This window comes from Callospermophilus lateralis, chromosome 18 (assembly GCF_048772815.1).
Source record: "Callospermophilus lateralis isolate mCalLat2 chromosome 18, mCalLat2.hap1, whole genome shotgun sequence".
Lineage (NCBI taxonomy): Eukaryota > Metazoa > Chordata > Mammalia > Rodentia > Sciuridae > Callospermophilus > Callospermophilus lateralis.
The window spans coordinates 2,220,518-2,246,002 of NC_135322.1; the positions used below are offsets into that span (position 1 = coordinate 2,220,518).

The 25,485-nt window shown below is 50.2% G+C and overlaps 1 protein-coding gene across 1 annotated transcript; it reads left to right on the forward strand.

The window, feature by feature from the left end:
- Positions 1 to 14,140: 14,140 nt before the first annotated feature.
- Ube2s (ubiquitin conjugating enzyme E2 S) lies at positions 14,141 to 19,484 on the forward strand. The gene is made up of 4 exons (XM_076837929.1): positions 14,141 to 14,575; positions 15,163 to 15,310; positions 17,141 to 17,331; positions 18,991 to 19,484. The coding sequence occupies exons 1-4, from the start codon at positions 14,573 to 14,575 to the stop codon at positions 19,315 to 19,317; spliced, it is 669 nt and encodes a 222-aa protein (XP_076694044.1). The 5' UTR covers positions 14,141 to 14,572; the 3' UTR covers positions 19,318 to 19,484.
- The last annotated feature ends 6,001 nt before the right edge of the window (positions 19,485 to 25,485 follow it).

Here is a 25,485-nt window from a genome sequence, read left to right on the forward strand (position 1 = left end):
GGTATCACTGGCCCTTGCCTGAGCCTTGTTCCCTGGACCCCACCAGGATCAGAACTTACTGGCTCGGGCCACACTCTCTTCAAAGGCCCCTGGCCCTGTGGAGGCCAACCCAGCTGAGCCACCTGTGGCTGTCAGCGCCGCCTCTGCTGGCCTGACCCTGGGAGCAGCAGCCCCTGCTGGAACCACCTTCGGGGGCTAAGGGTGCTCCTTCGCCCCCTCTCCAGCTACCAGGAGTGTCCAGGGAGTCCCCAACACCCAATGCACAATCTGCCCCAATTCTCTTTGTACATAGCCATGTTGCAGGGGGTGGCCATTCCCTGTTCTTAAAGGGCTACATGCCCCCCTTCCCCAGCCCCCAGGGCGAGGTGGGGGGGGCCTCTTCTCCCTCCTCTGGGCCACCCCCTCCCTTTTATGTCTCCCCCCAAATACTGGCCTCTCAGCTCCTCCCTTCTTGTCAGGAGCCTGGGGCACTAATTGAGCATACTGAGGAAACTGGGGGGCCCCAATCCACCTAGGCCCCGAGCCAGTTTTTCAGTCGCATTGCTTACGGCTGCTCTCATGGGCTCCCCCTCATGGGTTCCCCCGTCCCTTCTGAGGCCTCCTTCCAGTGTGCTCAGGCCGACTCTGGCCTCCCCAGAGGAGCCAGCTGGAGCGCCGCCCAAGCCTGGGGTCCCTCCCCACTGCTCAGCACCCCCAGTGAACACTCAGCTTTCTCTGGTCCCTGGAATGGGGAGGTTTGGGGTCTTTTAGCTGTGGGGTGCCCCCTGCACCTGCTCTCCCCTAGCCTGGACTCTAGGGATCTGGCCTCGCCCTCCACCCTCAGTTCACTTGGCACAGGCTGCCTGACCCTGGGGCCCTGACCTCTTAACTCAGATAAGCCATAGTGGGCAGAGGTCTAGGGGTGGGCAGCAGGCCCACTCGCCTGTCCTCCTTGATGCTTATGGAGCTGGGACCTCACCATCTGTCTTCCCCCGCACCCCCAATAAATGCACACAAACACGTGCACACACGTGCACACCCACGCACAAGCACCTCCCTCTGACTGGGGGCTGCCAAGGGGCGTCACTGAAAGTGACAAACAGTTCCAGACCAGGAGACCCTCCATAGCTCTGCCCACCCTTCCCCTCCTCACGCCTCCCTCCAGCACTGGACCCTGCCTCGATTTCCTGGTAAGGACAGCTCAAGGAGCTGAGACTTGGTATTTTTTGGAATAAACTGACGTTTCCTGATCTGTGGTCTCCAGGTTTTCTGGGGCAAAGGATGGGTCCCTGGGTTACCCACACGTGTAGCTGATGGCAGGTTGGTGTTTCTAGTGTCTACGTCTAGGTGGCTCAGGGACAGCCCTCGCCCTGACCACCACGCTGGTGGTGCCAGTGGGGTCGAGTGGGGCAGGGTTAAGTTCTGGATCTTTTCCTCAGAAACTTCTCCATTCTGAGCATGTAAGCATGTGTTTGCAGATGCTGGAAGTCATATTCTTATCTTTGAAAATTTTGACTAAATATCATGAAGAGGAAGGGCAGGGGACTTTTCTAGAACTGCAAACTGGGTGGCTTACACAACAAAAGCCGATTGTCTTGTGGTTCTGAAGTCTGAGGTCAAGGTGTGAGCAGGGCTGGTTTTTTTCCTGGGGGCACAGAGCGAGAACCCATCCTAGGCCTCTCCCCAGGTCCCTTGTCTTGAGGTCACTGTCTTTCCCTGTGACTACCCATGTCTTCCCTCTGCACCTGTTTCTGTGCTCACAATTCTCCCCACCCCCGCTTTTTTTTTTTTTTTTTAAAGACTGTCAGTGTTGTGTTGGGTGAGGGCCTCCCTCATGACTTCTAGAAAGACCAGGCTCCAACACCCTCCTCCTGCCTCAGCCTTCTGGGTGGCTGGGACTGCAGGTGGACATCACTGGGCCTGGCTTTCAACATCCCTTTTATGGGGGGTACCAGGGATTGAACCCAGGGGCACTTAACCTCTGAGCCACACCTCCAGGCCTTTTATTTTTTATTTTTAAAAATTTTTATTTGTTGAAGTTGTAGGTGGACAGAATGCCTTTATTTGTTTATGTGGTGCTGAGGATCGAATCCAGTGCCTCACACATGCTAGGCCAGCACTTTGCCACTGAGCTACAGCCCCAGCCCCCCAGGCCTTTTATTTTGAGACAGGGTCTCCCTAAGTTGCCTAGGGCCTCACTAAGTCTCTGAGGCTGGCTTTGACTTGCCATACTCCTGCCTTAGCCTCCCAAGCTGCTGGGATGACAGGTGTGCGACATCACGCCCAGCCCAGCATTTCTTTTGAGGGATATCCTAAACAGGGGGAACTGCGCGGTGCAGCCCTTCGAAGTGTCAGTTTTTTTGATCACTAGAAAACATTCCCCCTCCCATCCAGGGCGTTAGAACTTGTGCAAAGTGACGGCCAAAGTTGCCTTCTGGTCTTAGAGCTTGAGCAGACCACAGCAGGGGAAGAAGGTGTCTCCATGTACTGGTTCTACAAACTTTCAGAGAGTTTTCCCCCAGGGGCAACTAAGTGTTGGCCTCTACCTCAAGATGATTTGCACACCACTCTGGAAAGAGATCGGAGAAGGATAAGAGACAGGAAACAGAAATGCTGAGGTGAGAACGCAGGGGACAGGATGGTGGAGAGGCCGCAGCTGCCAAGCCTTGGTTGGAGATTCCGAGAAGCCGGATCCTATTTTCTGTTATGCCGGTTCACTAACTTAACCAGCAAAATAGTGAACAGAACAAACACTTTCCTGTTCTTGAGGAGCAAGGACCCACGGATGTCCCTGAACCCTTCCATGAGTCTCTCTTGATCGGGCTCCTGTTCCTGGCAGCCAAATGCACCCTGATGACGACAGTGACTGTCAGAGAATTCAGAGAAGCGAGGGGAAGGCCCACCAACAGCTCAGAGTCAATGCTATTTGTGTTTTGATGTTTTCTTCCAGAATTCTCCATATGCAAATAATTTTCTCACAAAACAGAATTCCCATATGTAGGCTGCTCTGCTGCTCTTCACCTATTATCACGAGGGTGTGAAGTCACGTGTGTGCGCAACACGTGCACCCAGCTAAGTGTACTTGCTGCAGGGAGAGAAACAGGAGTTCAACAGAGTGAGGCAGTCCATGAAAGAGAACGTGGGTGCCCTTCTGTCTGCCCACATTGCTTGGTATGGAACAATCTCCAAGATGTCTGAAGTAGGAAAGCAGGACACAGAACAGTGGGTAAGCCCTCATTTGTGTGAAAGGAGAGAGGGGTAGACTCCAAATATAAACTTGCTGCACCGAAGACGCCCATTCTCCTTCAGGGCCCGTGGTAGGATTCCACTTCCCTGCCTATGCGACTGGCCCTGGCTGGTCAAACATGAGTGGAGGTACTTTCCAATGGCGTTTCGGAGAGCCCTCGTGCCTTCCGGTCCCTCTGCTGTCATCCCTGGTGATATCTGAGGTATTGGCTCTCTTTCAAACTGGACCCAGGATGATGCCACACAGGAGCCTTAACCACCCCACAATGCACGTGTGGCACATGACACAGGACGAGGCCTTCCCATGCCAGCCAACAACCTCGTTATGTTCCCAAGGAAAGCAGTCTCCTCTGTGCACACTGTGCCCTGGACGGGCAGGTCAAGGGTGAGGCCTGACAGGGGCATTCAGCCTCCCACTTTCCCCCTGGGCCTGGCATGGGCTCCGTTCCCAGCAGTAGTGTCAGTAAGCACAGCCTCTGGGCTGCTGTCCTCGGCCCGAGCTGGATGAAGTCTGCACCAGGCCTGCTTCCTATTTCACTTCTTCCTGTCTCACTTTATACTCCAGACTTTATATTCTGTAACTTACAGAAAGTTTCAAGACTCCTGCATCGCTTGGCCAGTCCCCTGTGTTGACATTTCACAGCGGGGCTTTTTGGTTTTCTTTGCCACACAAATATCCATGGTGTTTCTTGGAGGCAGTTAAGAGTAGGTCCAGGGGGCTGGAGATGTGGCTCAAGCGGTAGCGCACTCCCCTGGCATGCGTGCAGCCTGGGTTCCATCCTCAGCACCACATACAAAGATGTTGTGTCCGCCAAAAACTAAAAAATAAAAAAATAAATTAAAAAAAAAGAATAGGTCCATCATCATGCCCCTTGCCCCTGGAGGCATTTGTGAAGAGCAAGGACATTCTCCTCTGAGTTGTTGGAATTACAGTCATGCACTACTACTGCAGGCTCATGGCTTGTTTCAGAGAAAAGGATCTAGCACTTTCATCAGATTCCTTTGTTATGGGCCAGGCTATACGGGCAATGACCAAACAGACTCCATTTTACCCTGAGACTCCATATCATGTAAGAAATTCTTCTCCCATGGGAAAGCCCGCCTCTGTTCCCACTAATAGTTTCCTAGCAGAGCATACTCGGCAACACAAAATAGTAATTTTTATACAATGTAAAATTGTTCTCTTTGCTTTTCATTTTTCTGGGGCAATGCACATTGTCAGAGATTGATTGTCTAGACGTTAGTAACCACTCTCTAACTTGTGCTGAACTAGGGTCATTTTGACCCCCTTCCCTTCTGCTTGCTTGCTGCTATGCCAACCTGGAAATTCCCATGGGAAATACCATTGTCTCGCTAACTGCCCAATTCAGCTTCTGTACCTGCATTCTTGCAGCTACGTCAACCCAGATGTGGTTTTGCCTTTAAATATCCTATAATGCTCAGGCTCAGGGCTTTTCCTTGCAGAGACAGTTATGGGTGCTGCAGGGAGCAGTCACCAGCCGGCTAGCTAAATAAAGACTCTTCAATTTGGACGAAACTCTTCAATTTGGACAAAACTGGGACTCGGTATGTTTTCTGAGTGACCTGCCCCACAAAGTTTGGAGGCCCCAGCAAGATATACTTTTCTTGCATTCTGGAGGTCGCACAAGGAAGGTGAGGTGGTGGAGCGATCACCTAGGGGAAGGCCTCTGAGAAGATGTTCCTCAGCCCTAGGGCCATCTCTCCACCAACCTCCACCCACCTAAAACTACAAGAGTCATCTATTTCCCCAGGGAAGGTAAATCTGGTCTCCCTTGGTCCCCTGGTCCAAGTCTGGTCTCCCTTGGTCCCCTGGTCCGAGTCTGGTCTCCCTTGGTCCCCTGGTCCAAGTCTGGTTTTCTGTAGGTTAAATTTGTCTTTGGCGCCTTACCTGTTGTGTGTTTCATTGTCCTGTCTTGTTTGTTGTTTGTTATTGTTTGTCCCCTTTCTGTTTTATGTTAATTTCTACCTCAGTTTGTTTCTAAAGTTAAAAAAAAATGGTTAAAAGGGCACTTAGGATTCAACAACAAATCCACCATGATTTCTGATGGCTCTTGTCTATTGTGTTGAATGGGTGCAAACCAGCCCCATCTGGGCTCAGGTGTCCCCAGTTTCCTGGGGAAAGCAATACTGAGGAGCATCTTCCTGTATAGCACTCTGCGCCCTCCCTCAGTCCCTCAGGAGGCCCTCCTGGAGGCAGACAGTTGGGTGAAGGCCTGGCTGCTTTGGAGGACTTCTACCAGACGATGCCAACTGCAGCACAGAAAGCCTGAGTCCATCCATCTGGGTGAGAAGTATGTCTGCTCCCATTCTCACCCTGGCTGGGTACTTCCCGCTTATTCTTGGCGTCTTTTTCAGAGCAGTTAAGGAAGCCCTGAAAGCCTAGCCTGGCCCTGGGCGCCAGGGTTTGTGTCTGCCACTAGAGGGAGCACCTGGTCCACTTAGGAGCCCACTTAGGAATCAGCAGGGATGCTCTCACCAGGAAAGCAGACCTCTGCTCTGGAAGCACAAAGCAAAGTGGTTCCCACAGTTACCCACCCCAGTGTGTACAGAGACTTCAAGCTGCAGCCATGAGTGGCTGCGTTCAAGGATTCAGGCTGGTAAGGGGCAGGGAACCACAGCCAGTGGACTGAGAAGCCCACTGGGAAGAAAGGAAACGCAAATAAAAGCGGAGACACTTTCCTTGTCCCAGGACTGCCACTATTCTGTTAAATCTTCATTCAAATGTCACTTTCTCACTGCAGCTGCCCATTTAGACTGTGCCCCAGCATTCCTGAACCTCTTTCAGCCTGCTCTGATTTTCACAGCTACTAATTGTCTTAAGGAATACGTCTTAATGACTACAGGCTGAACCCAAGACCCTCACAGTGTGAGCACTGGACACCCTGCGTCCTGGGTTGCCCCTGGCCTCAGGCCAACCCCAACGGTCATCACCCACTCTCAGTACTGACTGTTAATTTCCTGCCTCCCGCTGGCATGGAAGCCCCAGGAGGACAGGGATTTTGTCTCCTAACTCGTCCTTTGATGAGTCCCAGACACCCAGAACAGTGCTTGGCATGCTGCTGGTGCTAAATAAACATGTGCTGCAGAAGCAAGTCACGTCCTCATGGTAAGAACCCAAAGAGGAGAACCTGCCAAGGACCACTTGGCAGAATGGCAAGTACACACACTCGGAGCCTGTGGGATTCCAGAGTTTCTCCAAGTTTCTTCTGCAGAGATGTTCACAGCTGTGCCACAGACGAATGTACGGGACACTCACTGTGGCATCTGCCCACAGGCAGACCCTGCTTGGGTACCATTAGATACAGGACACTTCTGGAGGAACAAAGTGCAGTTTAAGAGTTGAAGGCAGTCGCTGACCAGGAGCTGCCAACATGTGGATGGACGGGCCTCTAATCAAGTGTCCAGGACACATGGGCAGAAAACATGGCTGCCAGTAGGGGGAGAACACAGAGGGAAGGAGGGCTGGGGCTCCTCTCATTGCCCTCCCTACACTCCGTGGCCAGAATTCCCCCCAAGCACAGGTTTCTTTTATAATTTAACACCGAGGGACATGGGAACCAAGGCTAATTCTGCAGCAAAAATTCAAGCCAAGGGGAAATTTAGGTTTCTTTGAGCAAAAGTAAATTTCTGAATAACCAAAATTTATGAAGGATGAGTGACTGTCCCCACTCATCCTCTGACAATTCCTGCCCATTGCTAGGTCACTTCTTCAAATCGCCTTTCTCGCCCCACAGCCACCACCCTAACCCAGGTCACAACCAACTGGATGCTGGACTTTGTCTCCACTCTCAACATTCCAGGATCCTCTCCAGATGAGAACCGAGCTTGACACAGATCCAGGGAACCTCAGAGGCTCCCCAGGGCACCACCAAGCCTGCCCAAGGCCTCTTGAGGCCTGCAGACCCTGGCCTCTCTTCACCACCTGTCCTGGCTCAGATTTGTCTGTCTCTTTACCCCATCCTTCTCTCTTCTTGCAGTTTCTCCCATCACACTAATTTCTTTTAAAATTCTCTTTAGGTATCAATGACTTGGCTGGGAGTGTAACTCAGCGGTAGTTTGCCTAACATTCATGAGGACCCAGGTTTGATCTCCATCACCATCAAAATAAGTAAATGACAGCTGTATTGAGACATAATTCATATGCCTTCAAATCTACCCATCTGTAGTGCCAACTTCCGTGTCTTGTTAATATATCTCCAGAGTGCCATATCGGGACTCAGCACCTGCCACACCCAGGGAGCCTGTGCTCACCAGCCATCACTCCATGCCCCTGGCCCTGGCCACCCCTCACCTACTTGCTCGCTCTGTGGATTTGGCTGTTCTGGACATTTTGTGTAAATGGAACCATATAATGTGTCTTTTGTGACTGGCATCTCTCACTTAGCATAAGGATCTCGGGGCACATCCCTTCTGAAACACACATCACTGTGCTAGCCCTCTCCATGGCTGAATAACATTCCAGCCCATGTCCGCCCACGCACAGCTGAGGGCCATCTGGGTTGTGTCCATCTTTTGGCTATTGTGAACATGCTTCTGTGAACATCTGCATATGACTTTGTGTGGACAGTGTCATTTCTCCTGGGTAAGCACCTAGGAGTGGACTAGCTGTGTCATGTCGTAACTCTTGAGCCATTTGACTCTATTTTCCACAACAGCTGCATCATGTGACACACCCACCTGCAGTGCGTGAGGGTCACGGCTGCACTAAATTCTTCGCTTTCACTTGTTGTTATGTTTGGTGCTAGGATAGAACCTAGGGTCTTGCACATGCTAGGCCTGTGCTATACCACTGAACCACCCATCAGCCCTTTTTTTCTTGAGACAGGTCTTGTTAAGTTCTCCAGGCTGCCCTTGAACTCGCATCCTCCTGCCTCAGCCTCACGAGTCACTGGGATCACAGACACACCACCACTGCTCAGCCTGTCACCATCTTCTCCCTAACCACTGAGCCACATCCCCAGTCTTTTTTTTTTGAGACAGGGTCTCAGAAAGTTGATTGGGGCCTCCCTAAATTGCTGAGGCTGGCTTTAAACTTGCAATCCTCCTGCCTCAGCCACCCCAGCCACTGGGATTGACAGCCATGCACCATGGTGCCTGGCATGTTGCTGTCTTCTTGCCAGCCCTCCTACTGGGATGAAGTGCCTCTCCTGAGGTTTTGATTTCCATCCCTGATGGTGGTGATGTGAAACGTCTTTGCCTGTGTTCAGTGGCCATTTCTATATCTTCTTTGGAAGAATGCCTGTTCAGCTCCTTTGCCCATTTTTAACTGGGTTATGTGTCCTTTTGTTCTTCATATGTTCCAGATGTCAGCCCCTTGGCAGATCCTTGGTTTTCAAAAGTCTTTTTCCATCCTGCAAGTTGCCTTCCACTTTGTGTGTGCATGTGCAGGCTTGTGGGTGTGCAGTGTGGGATGGAACCCAGGCCTCTGTGTGCACTAAGCTAGACCTCAGCCTTGTCTTTTCACTTTTTTTTTTTTGGCAGTGCTGGACCTTGCAGCACTAGGCAAGCACCCACCACTGACCTAGCTACACTCCCAGCCCATCTTTCCACTTCTTTTAATGTGTGTGTGGTGCTGGGGACTGAGCCCAGGGCCTGGTGCAGGTGAGGCAAGTGCTCTCATGATGGAGCTGGGTCTGCAGCTTTTCACTTTGGGTGGTGTTCTTTGAAGCATGAAAATTTTTAATTTGAAGTCCAATTTTCCTATTTTCCTTTTGTTGTTTGTGCTTTTGAAGTCGTGTCTCAGAAACCACTGCCTGATGCATACAAGGTAATGAAGGGCTATCCCTATAGTTTTTTGGGGGGTGGGGGTGGGGGGTATTGGTTTTGGCTTTTGGTGGTGCTGGGATGGAATCCATGGCCTTAGGCCTTCTACTCAAGCACTACTGAGCTATACTTCAGTCTCCTGTGGTTTTTCCCCTAAGAGCTGCCAATTTAATATACAATGACCCAAAATGACATCTCAGAGAGCAACGACACTCCTACAGGTGAGTCACTAATATTTCCTCTTTTCTAATTCTTTCTTTTTGGTACTGTGGATTGAACCCAGAGGTGCTCTGCCACTGAGCCACATCCCTGGTCCCCTTTATTTTTTATTTTGAGACAGGGTCTCACGAAGTTGCTTAAGATCTCGCTGAGTTGCAAGTTGCACTTGCCACCTCCTGCCTCAGCCTCAAGTCACTGGAATCACAGGTGTGCGTCACTACACACAGCTCCTCTTTGCTTTTTAAAATGACAGTGACGTTCCAGTTACTGCTTTCCCTCCCGCACCCGGCCTTGGCCCAGCCTGCCCGGGACACCCTTCTCTCACCCCATCCCACCATCCTGTTGATGCCCCCTCTCCCTTGGCCCTCAGCCCGGGCATCATCTCTTCCTGGAGGCCACCAGTCCGGGTGGTACTCCACTGCTATGAGCTAAGAGATGGCCTAGAGCTGGCATGATGATGTGCGCCTGCAGTCCCAGCTACTTGGCAGGTAGAGGGGGAGGAAGATGGCTTGAGTCCAGGAGTTCAAGGCCAGTCTGGGTAACACAGGGAAACACTGCTTCAAACAAAACAAACAAAACGGCTGGCACTTGCCCCCAGAGAAAGCAGGTTTCCACTGGGGTCATTCAAAACCTCTCTGCCACTGCCATAAACTCCGAGTTCCCTGAAGGCAAGGGTCAAGCCTGGTTTGAATCAGGGTTTGAAGGGGGTCTTCACAGTGCCCCTTGCTCTTTCTGCACAGTCCCTGACACAAGCCACACTGATAGGGCACAGACAGACGCGAGTGGTGGGAACATGAGGTCCAGGGAATGATCCGGTAACTGGCCTGCTGTGCAGACCCCCACGTGTGATTTCCCAAGAAGCAATTCATCTGCAGCTCTGCCTGGCTTCAGTGGACAGGATATGCTACAACCCTCAGTAAACTACCTTATCTGCAGGAGGAAGGCAGGCCTGAAATAATGTTGGTAAGAAGGACCCAAGTTACCCTGAAGGGAGATTTTGTGTATCCTTTCATAGGCCAGACCCTGAAACTCAGGGAAATAAGGATAACTCCTCCAAACCACAAAATATGTAAGAATTTATGGTTAAAAACCCAATTAAAACTGGTCAGCATGGGCCAAAGTGACCTAGAGTTCTCACAGCAGTCAAGTCAGGAGTGGATCTGGGCAGGAATCTGATAACTTCTCTAGGATCACCAATAAAACTGGAGGGCAGGAAGGGCAGACTGTCCCTCTCCTCTCTGAGAGGGACTACTGTCTCCCTTGAGAACGTCCCCTTTCCTATCCCTTCAATAAACTCATACCTATTTCTCCAAGTGACAGGTCTGAAATCTTTCTGATCTGATTGCAAGAATCAGGGTTTGAAGGGGGTCTTCACAGTGCCTCAGTTTCCCGGAAGGCCCCAGCTCCTGGATGATGTCCCACTGTCATCTCTCCCTTGGTAATGATGACATCCTCACCCTGCCCCTCTTCCCACCACTCCATGGCCCATCCTGGATCCTACAGAGTCCTGTGGTGGCACAGAGAGCACAGAGCCAGGTTCCAATCCCCCCACTCCTGGTACTGGCCATCTCTGTGAGACCCACACCCACCGCCCTTCGCGTCTGCCATGCCGCCACACTCCCCCAGCTGTCCTGGACCCTCTTTCTCTATGGCTGCTCTCCTTCCTCCTTTGCCATCCTTTCTCAGGGTTTTCCAACAGCCTCCTCCCTGGCCCTTCCACCTCCACCTCACTGAGAGTGGGCTGAGACAACCTGAGCCATATCATGAACTCCTCTGCTCAAGACCCTGCAGTGGCGCCCGATTCCTGCAGAGAAGAGGCCAGAGTCCTAAACTAGGCCTAGAAAATGCTCCGTGACACCCCACCCCACTCCCACACTCCACCTTGCTCACTCTTTCCCAGCCCACCTGCCTCTGGGAAGCTCCTGAGATACGCGAGACCTGTGTTCCCACTGATGGGAATGTCCTTCCTCTGATACCTATATAGCTCAACTCCTTCAAACTTGGGTCCCGTTGACACCCGTTCAGGAGGCCTGCCCTGACCTCCCACTTTCAATTCACCACCTGGCACCCCAGGCCCTTTTCCCCTACTCTACTCATTTCCATGACACTGCCTTCTCAAACCACATTCACTCCCGTGTCACCAAACAAGATCTGAGATCAGTGTCATTTGGCAAACCCTCTGCCTTTACTTACATAATGACGTAGGATGCAAGATGGGCAGGCCCCTGCATACCTAGGACATGAGGTAGGCCTACCCTCCACAGCTGCCAGCCACGCAGCATATGACCACACTGAGTACGGCAGGCAACTATAACCGTGGTGTCTGTGTATCTAAACATATACAATGTGAAGTAAACACTAGGCCATAGATTTCTTTAGTTCCAATCCAATCTTGAGGAACCACCACCATAAGTACACAGTCCATTACTGACCACGATGGTGCTATGTGGCAAGTGACCCTGTTTGCACTCCTTGTTCTGCCTTTGCGTGTGTCTTCCTTCATTCCAACAAGCCCACAGCGTCCTCGTCTGCATCCAGATTGGTGCCTGACACACAGCAGGTGCTCAATAAACACTCACCGAATGGGTCAACATCTTCAATTTGTCCAGCATTCTGCTAGGGGTGGAGGCCCTGCCAAGACCCCTGCTCTCCTGGCACTGATCTTCTAGTTGAGGGAAACAAGTATATAACTGCAATTCTGTTTTTAAAAAACTTTTTAGTTTACGTGGACACAATCTTTGTTTTTATGTGGTGCTGAGGATCGAACCCAGTGCCTCATGCAAAAGAGCTCATAGGCCCTGCAGGATTGGGGTATCCAACACAAAGTGGAGAGGAGGGCCCTTGAGGAGTGGGGCACCTCAGCTTTGTAGTTTAAAGCTGGGCGGGAAAACACAGCCTGAGGGCCACCTAGGCCTGCCATCTGTTCTCAGAAACAGCGTGTAGGCACACAGCCACACCTGTCCACTGTCTAGAGCTGTGATGGCAGAGGTGAGTAGGCTGGCACCAAGCCCAAAGGGTCACAGGTCCAAGAACCTTTTCAGGGAAGGTCACCAGTCCAAATTTACAATGAAGATTCAGGGTGCAGGTGACCGTTTCCCTCTCCCTCATCCCACGTCCAATCAACACCAGTTCCTGTTGGCATTCCCTGTGGAGTGCCATTCCTTTTCCCATCCCACTGCCACCAGTCCTACTGGAGCCACCATCTCCACCTGGACCATCACACATGCTTACTGGCCTCCTTGTTTCTGCCCACAAGGGAGATGGAGGCATGTCGTGCTCCCCAGTGGCTCCAATGCTCCAAGAAGAAACAAAACAGACACCATGGCCCAGGAGGCCCTGCAGGATAAATCAACTTCTTCCCCTGACCTCAAGCCCTGGCAAGAACCCATGATCACTCCTGCCCAGCCTTGATGGCCTTCTGCTGGTTCCACAAGCACTCGGCAAGATCCCCCTCACCAGGCCTTTGCACGGCAGGTCCTGAGTTCAAAATGCTTCTCCTATAAACCTTCCCACAGCCCTGAAGGTCATTCCTCAGAGAGCCCTTCCCTGCACAGCCAAGGCAAGACCTAACCCTAACCCTAACCCCACTCTGACCTACGGTCCTAGTCTTCATCATTCACTGCCATGACACCTGAGGACCTACGTCTCACTGTCTGGCTTGCCCACCATAGCCCAGGTCTTGTCCCTTTTACTTTCTGCTGGGTCCCCTCAGCTTCTTGCAGCCACATGGCAGGTGAATGAATGCAGGCGTCCAGAGATGAAATTAGAAGGGGCCTGGCACACAGCACCCACATAATATTAACCTTTAGTGTCACCAGTGTTGTCTTTTGATAGTGTTCAGGATGACCACTAGCTCCACCTGGTCCCAGGTTGGGGGTGGCCTCCAACTCCCTCAGTTTCCTTGCCTGTTAAATGGGCTGGAATTACGCACCCAGCTGACTAAACCTGGTGATCAGGCGTGTGAGATGCCCACCTGTGGCCAGTTCTCCACGAAATGGTTACAGGTTGCTGCTCTGCCGCAGGTCTCTCCTAAACGTCCCTCCTTCCTTTTCCAGGAAGACTGCCCCTGAGGGAAAGCTGGCGGCCAGGCTAGACCGGAATATTGCTGCCCCTGCCCATGGCTGGGAAGGCCAGCAAACTAGGGACTGCTGTGGGTGCCCCAGGGTGCGAGGAGGTGCAGACCCGCACAGATGCCCGAGGTGGGCAGCTCCCCCTGCACCTCCGGAAGGCCAGCCCTGGAGCCCTGGCCTCGTCCACCTGACTGACAGGAGGCACAGCGAGTTCCAGAGAAGGCCCTGGGCTCTCCGCCCTACCCTGCCATCCCTAGGGATCCCAGATCCCACTGGCCACGTGAGGAAACGGAGCTGGGCAGGACGGAGGTCACACAGTGCGGGGCCAGCGGTCCAAGCCTTAGGGTTATTTGGGCCTTCCTCGTCTGTGGGCCTTCTCAACGCAGACGTGTGCCAGGTCACTTCCTGCACAAAATGGCGCCCCACAGAAAGACCTCAGCGACTCCAGGGTCCACCCCGACCCTGGTGGAGAGGCGGCAGCGCCGACAGGCACCGCGAGCTTATTTGCATACACAAAAAACTTAACGAATTTCATTGGCCAGGAGAGGTTTCTCCGCGTTCAACTGCGCTCCCGGCGGTGGATTCCAGTCCTACCCGACCCCGCCTCTCTCACCAGGGATTGGTCTGCGCGAGTCTTGTTCCCATTGGCCCGAACGCCTTCCATCACTCTTTTAAAAACCCAAGTGCCGCTTCCTCCTCCTCCTCCTCGGCCACAGAACAACCGTTAGTCGCGTGCGCGAGTTCCTCTGCGTCAGGACGCGCGCGCGTGTACGCGGGCCGTGGCGGCTTCTCATTCAAACGGCCCAATCAGCGGCAGCCCCGCCTCCAGGGTCTCCTTCCGCTTCCACTCCGGTTCTCAGGTCCTTCGTTTTCCCGGATCCCCTTTCCGAACCCCGCGCGCCCTCATTGGCCAGCCCGCCACGCAGTCCCCTCCCGAACGCTTCTCGCTTACGCTTGCGGTGTGCGGGGAAGGGGTCGAGTGCGTAAAGTCCCGAGGAACATGCGCGCTGACGTCTCGGGTCAAGGCGCGCCTCGGGGCGGGGCTTTCGGGCGGTTATAAAAGCGCGGAGGTGCGCGCGCGGCTGGCTCAGTGCGGCCGGGCATCGGGGCGGGCGGAGCGGCGGGCGCGGTGTTCGGTGGGCGTCGGAGGCAGCCGGCAGCGGAGCGGGGCCGCCAGGGCCGCAGCGGCCGCAGTTTGGCCCCCCCGCCCCGGCTGGCGGCCCGAAGAGCGCGGGAAGGGGGCCGGGGGGACCCGCCCCCGGCCGGCCGCAGTCATGGTAAGCGCGGGCCACCGGGCCCGAGAGGGGTGGTCGGGGTCTCCCTGGAGAAGGAGGCATAGTCCCAGGAGCTTCTCAGAGCGGCCTCAGATGCGAGGACCCAATGGGGGTCTTGGGCTGGGGTCCAACCCAAGGGCCTTTCTGAAGGCGGACAGGGGCCCCAGCATCCCGCAGGAGCCCTGGCCAGGAAGACCCGCAGATGCTCGGGGAAGGGTCTGGGCTCTCTGCGACCCGCCTGCGGGTGTTACTGCGAGCGAGACGCCCGCCGCCATTTCCAGGCCTGAGCCGAGATTTCAAGGGTGGGTTTTCCAAGGCTGGATGTGGGACATGGAAACATGCTAGGCCTCGGGCCTACCGTTGGGGTCCCGTGCGGGGTTGGGAGCGGGCCTTGGGGACATCGGAGTTAGGTGGAGCCATTAGAGGCCCCTTCGGAGACCTGCCCCCATTTCTTTTGGGAGGTCTGCCCGGGACCGCGATAAAGCATTCTGGCCCAGGGGTGAAACCTGTAGGGTCAAGACTAGGGAGGCCACGGCATCCTTAGGCCCAGCTTTGCCGGCCACTCACCTTCCTCTCCCGACTATGCTCAGAACTCCAATGTAGAGAACTTGCCCCCCCACATCATCCGCCTGGTGTACAAGGAAGTGACGACACTGACCACGGACCCACCTGATGGCATCAAGGTCTTCCCCAACGAGGAGGACCTCACTGACCTGCAGGTCACCATCGAGGGCCCTGGTGAGTGTGGGCATGAAAGAGGGAGTTGCTGCTTTTTAGTATCTTCTGTCGCCCGCTCTAGAACAAACAAGGCTTGAAAGCACCCATCAGAGGCCGTGCCCTTTTAGGAGCTGAGGACTGATGGTGGGCAGGGCAGGCATAGCACTCTTGTATCCACAGTCCTACTCAGCAGGATACCACAAATGAGCAATCATGCATCCTTTTCCCATAAGCATTGAGAAGTTTGTTTGCTGAGAGCATATAATGTAGATCTTAACCTAAGTTTTTGAGGGTGAGGCTGTCAAGTGTGGCTCCCCTGGGACCTGAGAATGGGTAGGTAAAATTAAGTAAGAGTGGGAAGAGAGTTCTAGGTGGTGGGACTAATATTTGGAAAAGTTGGGAAGGTAGTCCACACATCTGAAAGTTCATCTTTTAGTATCAGGAACACTGATGTAGCTGGGCATAAGCAAAATTCCGCATTGTGGGAAGATAAGTGATTGTACTTGATTGTTCTGTTTTGCAGAGATATTTAGAACCTTGTTTTGTGCAAATTATGTTTCTGTTATCACTTAAATATTTAAAACATCAGCCAAGGGCTGGGGTTGTGGCTCAAGTGGTAGAGTGCTTCCCTAGCATGCTTGAGGCACTAGGTTTGAGCTTCAACACCACAGAAAATAAAATATAGTGTCTACCTAAAACTAAAAAATAAATATGGAAAAAAAATCAGCCAGGGTGTTACAAGAGCTTATAAAGGAAAGATCTAGTTAGGAGCGGTGATATGATCAAGGGAGATTTTCCTAAAATGTTGACAGCTATAGGAATTCTTTCTTTATTGGTACTGAGGATTGAATTCAGGGACACTTGACCACTGAGCCACATCCCCCGCCTAATTTTTTTTTTTTTTTTTTTAAAGAGAGAATTTTAATATTTATTTTTTTTAGTATTTGGCGGACACAACATCTTTGTCTGTATGTGGTGCTGAGGATCGAACCTGGGCTGCACGCATGCCAGGCGAGCGCGCTACCTCTTGAGCCACATCCCCAGCCCCCCCAGCCTAATTTTGTATTTTATTTATTTAGAGACAGGATCTCACTGAGTTGCTTAGTGCCTCAGCCTCCCAAGCCGCTGGGAGTACATACGTGTGCCACCATTCCTGGCAGGAGTTCATATCTTGCTGTGTAGGATGGTTGAAAGGTGAAGGGTCAAGAAGTTGGGGAGGCAAGGCTTCCAGAAAGGTCTAGAGCAGGCAGATCTGGGTGTTAAGTGGGAATAGAAAGAAGCGGTTAAGGAACAGATCTTTTAGGGACACTAAGGCTTCTAAGGAGCTTGGGGAAGAAGCTAGTAGTGAGGTTAACGGGTATGACAGATCCTACTTAGTTCCTTTGACCTGCAAGGAAGAAGTTAGTTGCCTGTTGAGAAGCCATACTTGAAAGTGGGGTCACGTTCAGGAGATTCTGAAGGGCAGCTGCCCAGTTGCTGATGTGCTGGATTTGGGGGCTATGTGATGGGTAAGACAGTCATGGTTCCCACATTTTTCTACTCCAGCAGTAGGTAAATGGAGAAGTTGTGTACTGGGCTGGGGAAAGGCTGTGGAGTTGAAAACTGTTGTTCTCATTTACCAGGAAAACAAGTGGGCATCAGGTCCCTGCTTCCTGGGAGAGAGAGAAGGTGTGTCCAAGGGGGGATGTCAGTCATGGCCCCTTATACACTAGCTTTTTGCTGCCTTCAAGAATTCTTCCAGTCTAGGAGAAGAGATGTCAGGCACTTGCCTCACATCCAGACCCTGGAAACTGGGCTTGGGGTGCTGGGAGTCCTCAACCTCCTGACCCAATCTCCTTCCTTCTACTCAAGAGGGTACCCCTTATGCTGGAGGTCTCTTCCGTATGAAACTCCTGCTGGGGAAGGATTTCCCTGCCTCACCACCCAAGGGCTACTTCCTGACCAAGATATTCCACCCAAATGTGGGTGCCAACGGTGAGATCTGTGTCAATGTGCTCAAGAGGGACTGGACGGCTGAGCTGGGCATCCGACATGTGCTGCTGGTGAGTTCTGGCCTGGCTTCCCAGTAATGTGGGAGCCACATGCTTTGTTTTCTTTTTTAAAATCAACTCTGAAGTCTGGGGGATTTTCACATAAAAATTCATGTTCCCAATTTTTCTGAAAAATTGTGGAAGGGTTGGATCTAGGGCGCTGAACCAAGTGGTGGGTTTGTGATTAGAATAGTGTCCTGGCAAATACATACACATCAGTGTCTGGTTAGAGGATTCCCCCACCCCCTTAAATTTTATTTTAAATTTTTTAATTTTGAGACAGGGTCTTGCTAAGTTACTGCAGTCTTCCTGCCTCAGCCTCCTAAGTAACTAGGATTACAGGCATTTGCCTGGCTTCTTTTTCCTTTTAATTTGTTCAGCAGTTTTTTAACAACGACAAGGTCTATGCAGCCATCTCCGCTGTCTGTCCTAGATTGTTTCCTACACTGTTTATCAGCCAGGGTGATTTTGCCCCTGGCCTTGTGGAGATGTTTTTTGGTTGTCACTGCTAGAGAGAGGTGTTGCTAGCACCTTGAGGTGAGGCCAGGTATGCTTCTTGGACTGCCCACAGCATCCCAGCATTGGCTGAAATAGAGACACCTTGGTCTGGGCCAGTGTGCCGTGGTCTCTAAAAACCACTTAAACCATTTAGGTCACTTGATGCCTTCCCTGTCCTTCCCCCAAGCTTTAAAAAAAAAAAAGAACTTTTTTTTCTTTTCTTTTTTTTTCAATTTCAATTAAATTTCTAATAAGCCCTTCACCAGATAGTTGGGAAGATGGGAATTGGGGTTTCTTTGGAGGCATTGGGAAAGCATTAAGCTTAATGGTAACCAAACCCCAAACCTTTTCCACGGATTCCACCTTCCTTGCCCTGTGGTATATGCTGAGCTTCATCCTGCCCCTGTAGCAAGGCATTCAGGCCCCAAGTTTAGGGTGCCATGGTAAAAAATTGTAGGGTCCCTGCATCTCTGGTCTTCATCAATAGTGTCTGCTGGGCTGGGTGCTCTGCATATATTATAGTAGCCCCTGAAGTGGGGTCAGGGGAAGATACTCTCCATACTTAGAAGCTGTAGCTAGTCTGCCCAGACCCACTTGAGAGGATCCACCAGGGGCTACTTTAGGCCTGGTTACTCATCATACCTGTTACCTGGGCTGACGAGGGTACTGAGGACTCGTCCCCTTCCTGGCCTGCCCTGAAGACTTCCCTCTGGCCCACTAGTCTCTTAATATTCTACCTCCTGATGCCTTTCCCTCTTGTTGTTGTTGGGCCCTGCCAGAATCCTATGGCTGTGAAATTTGGGTTTCTGTCTGGATTTCTGCATTCCGTGTTGTAGAAAGACAGAGTTCGGAGCTGTGGAGCCCAGCAGCCCAGTCCTTAGTGCCCTTGAGTCCCTTCCCTCTTCCATTTAGGCCTCTGTTAAACCAGTGGGCTCTGAGAGGCCTCAAGGGACTAGGAGGAGGAAGCCACTAGGCCAGGCTTGCCTGTAGCATTAGCTCCTATGGGAGCATTTACTGTGGGTATCAGGAAAGTAGCCTGGCCACTCCAGCAGAGGTAAGGCTTCAGCTGGAACTGGTCTCAGGTATTGAGTTGAGAAAGGGAAAAGCCAGCATGAAGGGCATGAGGCTGGACAATTCCAGACCCCTGAAGGCTGCTGGGCCCTCTCCCCACAGACCATCAAGTGCCTGCTGATCCACCCTAACCCAGAGTCTGCGCTCAACGAGGAGGCAGGCCGCCTGCTCTTGGAGAACTACGAGGAGTATGCTGCCCGGGCCCGCCTGCTCACAGAGATCCACGGTGGCGCAGGTGGGCCCAGCAGTGGGCGGGCTGAGGCCAGCCGGGCCCTGGCCAGTGGCGCAGCGTCCTCCACTGACCCTGTGGTCCCTGGAGGTCTAGGAGGAGCTGATGGTCCCATGGCCAAGAAGCACGCTGGTGAGCGCGATAAGAAGTTGGCAGCCAAGAAAAAGACAGACAAGAAGCGGGCACTTCGGCGGCTGTAGTGGGCTTTTCTTCCTCCTCCCATCCCTGGCTCAACTCCCCTCCTAACCCTTCCCTCCCACGCTGTCTCTAAATTATTTAAATTATGGCTGGGGTGGGGGAGGGTGTGGGGGACACTGGGACCTGGATTTGTTTTTCTAAATAAAGTTGGAAAAGCAGTTTCTACGTTTGGCAGGTGCCCTAGGACCTGTGCTTATATTGTTGTTTAGAGCATGAGGTGTCCCTGCTCTGCCCCCAGTCTTCAAAGGCTCCTAGTCTAGTTTACTGGACTTTCCTTAGGGTTTGAGAACATCTAGGTGTTCTGGGAATGGGATTTCCAGTCTAAAATGGGGTGGAGCCCTGGAGCCTGCTCCCAGCAGTCAGTATGTCCGGCCCTTGCTCTGTCTGAATGAGCAGTGATTTGCAGTGACCTTCCTCCACAGGCCTGAAGAGCCTTGCACTCAACCTTGTCTGATCAGCTTGTCTGTCTGGTCTTATACTGGGCCTATCCTCTGCATTGTCTAATCCCAGGCCTGGCCTTAATATTGACTTCCTTTGTGGGTTCCTATCCTGTATATACCTTTCTATAACATTGCAAAACCTGAGGCTTCAAACAAGACCCATCTCCGGTTTCTGCTAGAAGTTAACACAGCTGAGCTGCTTGCTCAGGATTTCACAGGTTGATATTGATGCTATTAAATCACATTCCTTAGTCCTCTCTACAAAGCTTATATATTGTTGGTTTATTTCAGTACTTGGCATGGAGTGGGGCTGAGGACTTCTCAGCTCCCATATGCTGCCCCTCCACATCAGTCCCATCAGGAATGACTTAAAACCCATCCCTCTAAGAATATTCCAGCTAGGCCAAGACTTCCCTGATACTTTTAAATCTATTCAAAATCAAGGGCTGGAGACCCAATCACTGGAGTTATGTCCCTTCCTGGTGTCAAGGTCTGATCTCACTGGAGGGCAGGGATTATCCCAGCTGTGTACACCAGGGGGTGGTATGTGCGCTGCTATTCTGTGAATAGGCTTGGGTTAAAGAGTTGAAAGCAGTAAATTATTGTCAAAGCAGCAGAAAATAACCAGGACACAACTAAGATTTCATAGGTGGGTGAAAACTTTTTACCGTGGTGGAACTGGTCAATTTATATTTTGATGCTGGGGATTGAACCCAAGGGTGCTCTACCACTGAGCTATATCCCTAGGGTTTTTTTTTTTTACTTTGAAAAGATCTTGCTAAACTGCCCAGGCAGCCCTTGAACTTGCCATCATGCCTCAGCCTCTCAAATAGCTTTGAGACTTTGGCTGCCTTTCTTTTCCTTTTTTTTTTTTTTTTTTTTTTTTAAATAGTATGTTGTAGATGGACACAGATGCCGAGCAACTGGAACACTCATGGTGCTGGGGTTGAACCCATTACCCCACACATGCCAGACAGTGCTCTACCACTGAGCCACAACCCGGCCCTCTTGGCTGCCTTTGCCTTTTGTGAGTAAAACCTTGAGCTGCGCAAGGTAAAAGGGCCTGTGGTGACTACAAGCAGGAGGGGATGAACTGAAAACTGACTGAAGACAACAGGTCTCAGGGTAATCACAAGGCAACCACAGAAGTGCTGTTTTAAAAACAAAGGCACACTTAAAGGACCTTCAGGGAATAAAACAAAGGACTGTGATAGTGGACCTGAAGAGTTGAGGGTGTAGCTCACTCACTGGTAGAGCACCTGCCCATTAGTGCAAGACCTGGGATGGGTCCCCAGCAACACAAGAAAATGAACAAAAACCTATGGGGGAAAAAAAAAAAACAAGATTTAAACAAAAGGGCTGGGATTGTGGCTCAGTGGTAGAGCACATTAAAGAGTAAGGGAATATGATAGACAACTTGATAGCAGTAAAATTGCAATTTATATTAAAAGGACAAATCCCTCAAAAAATAAGAATTATCCAGATATACACAGGATTAGATGATCTGAGTGGCCCTGTGATGATTAAAGAAAGTGGATTCATGTTTTAAAATTTTCTCAATGAAATCCTCCATGGCTTCACATCCATGAAGTCAGCTAAAATTGAAAAGAAATATGAAATTCTAGAACAGGCAAAATACTGATAACTAAGTCTGACAAGGAGGCAGAGCAACTGGGACCCTCACATCTTACCCACTGGACCTAAATGGCAGTCACTAAAAGCAGTATGTGGGGCTACTGTAGCTCAGTGGTAGAGCACTTGCCTAGCAGGTATGGGGTCCTGGGTTTGATCCTCAGCTCCACATAAAGATAAAATAAAGGCATGCTGTCCATCTACAAATACAAAAAATTAAAAATTGACTTATTTTTTTAAAAATTGGGGGGGCTGGGGATTTAGCTCAGTGTACAGCACTTGCCTAGCATGTACGAGGCCCTGGGTTCAATCCCTATGACCACAAAAAAGAAAAAAATTCACACATGACCCAGCAATTCTGTTCCTAGGAAAACATGCCACATTTACATAATGACTTCAACATGAATTTTCTAGAAGCTTTATTTGTAACAGGCAAAACTGGAAACAACCCAAATGTTTCATCAACACATGAATGAGCAAAGAACCTGGTGAATTCATACAATGGACTGCTCAGCTGAGACCCCAAAACACATGAATGTCAAAAATATATAAGCTGAGCTAAGGCATATAAAAAAAGTGAAAGAATACTTGATTCCATTTATATGAAAATTAATAACTGAAAGCAGGACATTGGTTTTCTGGAATCAGGTGAATCAAATGTTCAGCTATGAGAACATTTTGGGGGTGATAGGCATATTCTAGTTGGCAGTGGTGGTCACATGAGTGCATAAATGTGTCAAGACATCACACTATATATTTAAGGTTTTTTTGTTTTTTGCATTACTGGGGATTGAACTCAGGGATGCTCTTACACTGAGTTATGTCCTCTGCCCTATTTATTTTGGTACTAGGGATTGAAGGCAGGGGCACTTTACCACTGAGATACATCCCCAGTCTTTATTTTTTGAGACAGTCTCACAAGTTGAGAGTCTAACCTCCAACTTGGGATCCTTCTGTCTTAGCCTCCTGAGTAGCTGGAATTATAGGCATGTACCACAAAGCCCAGCTCTCTCTATTTTTAAAATAATATGTTTTACTTTGTGTAAAGTAGACCTCGGTGAATTTTCTTTTAGGGGCTGAGGATATGGCTCAGTTGCTAGAGTGCTTGCCTAGCATGCACAAGTCCCTGGGTTCAATCCCCAGCACCAAAAAAAAAAAAAAAAAAAAGGCATTGTGTTGTGTCTATCTATACCTAAAAATAAATATTAAAAAAAAAAAAAAAAAAAAAAACTATCCAGGCTTGGTGGTGCACTCCTGTAGACTTGGGAGTGCTAAGGCAGGTGGACTGCAAATTTGCAACCAGCCTCAGCAACTTAGGGAGACCCTGTCTCAATAAAAGGGGCTGGGGATGTCGCTCAGTATTAAAGCATCACTGGGGTCAACCCCCAATACTTAAAAACGAACAAAAAGCTGGTAAAACAAGTCAGCATGATAAAAGACATCTGGAAATATACAACCCAAGACTCATCCAAAATTAATATAAAGAGTTTCTACAGGGGCTGGGGATGTGGCTCAAGCGGTAGCACGCTCACCTGGCATGCGTGCGGCCCGGGTTCGATCCTCAGCACCACATACAGACAAAGATGTTGTGTCTGCCAAGTACTAAAAAATAAATATTAAAATTCTCTCTCTCCCTCTCACTCTCTCTCACTCTTTCTTTAAAAAAAAAAAAAAAAAGAGTTTCTACAAATCAATAAGGACAGGACAATACAATGGAAAAGTCAGCAAAAAGACTTAAGTGAGCACTTCACAAAAGAGGAAATGCAAATGGCTACTAAACACATAAAAAGCTATTCAACATCATTACTGATTGGAAAAAATGAAAAATGTTAACCAAAATTGATACCACTATACTCCCATGAAATTACCAACAATTGGGCTGGGGATGTGGCTCAAGTGGTAGCATGCTCGCCTGGCATGCTTGAGGCCCGGGTTTGATCCTCAGCACCACATACAAACAAAGATGTTGTGTCCACTGAAAACTAAAAAATAAATATTAAAATTCTCTCTCTCTTAAAAAAAAAAAAAAAAAAAAAAAAAAGAAATTACCAACAATTATAAAATCTGATAATACCAAGAGTTGACAAAATGGTGGAACAATAGAAAACCTCATGTGCTCTAACTGAAACAGTGAGATGGTAAAACCTTGTTGAAGGTATGCATTCCTCTTCCCCTCCCCCAGTACTGGAAATTTAACCCAGGGAGTTCTACCAATGAGTTATATCTCCAACCTTTTGATTTTTCATTTTGAGATACAATCTCACTAAGTTGCCAAGGCTAACCTTGAACTTGCTATCCTCCTGCCTTAGCCTCCTGAGAGGTTGGGACCTGTAGCTGAATCTCCTTAACCAGTATGCTACACATAGTCCCTAAGACAAATCTGTCATTTTGTTGTAAGAGAGTCTGGGTCAAGAGCAGGTTAACTCAGTAGATCTGGGTTACTCTAACCCTGCACATTTCGAAGCAAGCCCATCTCAGGAACTCTGGCCCATGACTGGTTCCTGGGAGGTATAACTCTTGAGCCCTTGGAATATCTTGTAAGGCAAGTGTCTTACTGAGGCCTTGAGCCATGCCTACGGGGCTTTCACGTGGGCGCTCCACACGGGCCCAGTCAGAACGCTGGATGCCAAGGCTTGGTGGAGCATCCCTGGTTGGCAAGCCTCTGTATTGATGGGTGACACAATATTGCTGGGAGAATGAAGTGTGTCCTGTGGGAGTCCACTGGGAGTACTCTGAAATACAGTAGCAAAAACCGGAACTGTCCCCAGTAGGAGTACTGGGGACATGGACCTACACATTTGCTGGCTGAGCACCATCCCTGTGCCAGGAATTGTGCTGGGTGCTGGGGGGGGCAGGGGCAGGCAAGAAGAAAGGCGAGGCATTCGCTCTCCTCTGTTTCCAGGCAAATGGGGAGACATACTGTGAACCACATGTCAACAAGATGAGCACAGAGTGCAAAGTGAGGCGGCCTCCACACAGGAGCAAAGCACTGGGCTAGCAGAGGACGCCAAGGCACCACAGGTCACACTGTGCTCAACCCATTCATACAAGATGTCTGCTGCCCGCACACGGCAACTGGCAGTTGCCAAAGCTGGAGGGAGGTGGAGGATGGGAATGATGTTTCAAAATGTGGAGTCCTAGGGCTGGGGATGTGGCTCAAGCGGTAGCACACCCACCTGGAGTGCGTGCGGTCCGCGTTCGATCCTCAGCACCACATACGAAGAAGTTGTGTCCGCCAAATACTAAAAAATATATATTAAAAAATAAAAAAAAAATATGTGGAGTCCTATTTGCGATGATGAAAATGTTCTGGAATTAGTGGTTGTGACCACACAACTTTATTATGAATAGACTAAAAATTACTGAATTGTGCATCATAAAAAGGTGAATTTGGGCTAGGCATGGTGGCAATCCCAGCAACTTGAAAGGCCCAAGGAAGATTCCCAAATTCAAAGCCAGCCTCAGCAAACTAGACTCTGTATCAAAATAAGTGAGAGAGCTGGGCATGGTGGCACATGCTTATAATCCCAGTGGCTGGGGAAATTGAGGAAGGAAGATTGCAGGTTGAGTCAGTCTCAGCAACTTGGCAAGACCCTGTCTCAAAAAATGAAGCTCTGGGATGGCTCAGTGATTAAGTAACCCTGGGTTCAATCCCTGGTACCAAAAATTAATTAACAAAAAATAAAAGGGTAAATCTTACTTTAATTCTCAGTTGAAAAATTGTTGAGAAAAAAATCTTGGAGCTGGGTGTGATGCTGCATGCCTGTAATCCCAGCAGCTCAGGAGGCTGAGGCAGGAAGGTAAGAGTTCAAATCCAGCCAGTTAGGATTCTTTAAGCATTTCAGAAAGGAGTGTCTAGATAAGGAGACACTAAGCAATTTAGTGAGACCCTGTCTCAAAAAATAAAAAGGACTGGGGATGTGTGCTCAAATTCCATCTCAGGTATGGAAAAAAAAAAAAAAAAAAAAAACTTGGCTAAAAACCACACACATTTGCCATCTTTTCATGCATGCACTTGGGCAGTTCTGCCTCAGCCAGGGTCAGAAGGCTGGCAGAACCTTTGCTGGGTCCTACTCACCAGCACACAGGTAGACAAGT

Bases quoted from the DNA above. Each gene is read 5' to 3' on its own strand.
- Ube2s (XM_076837929.1), top strand. The intron at 15,311-17,140 runs GTGAGTGTGGGC...CTTCTACTCAAG, and splicing joins GGTCACCATCGAGGGCCCTG to AGGGTACCCCTTATGCTGGA. The intron at 17,332-18,990 runs GTGAGTTCTGGC...CTCTCCCCACAG, and splicing joins GCATCCGACATGTGCTGCTG to ACCATCAAGTGCCTGCTGAT.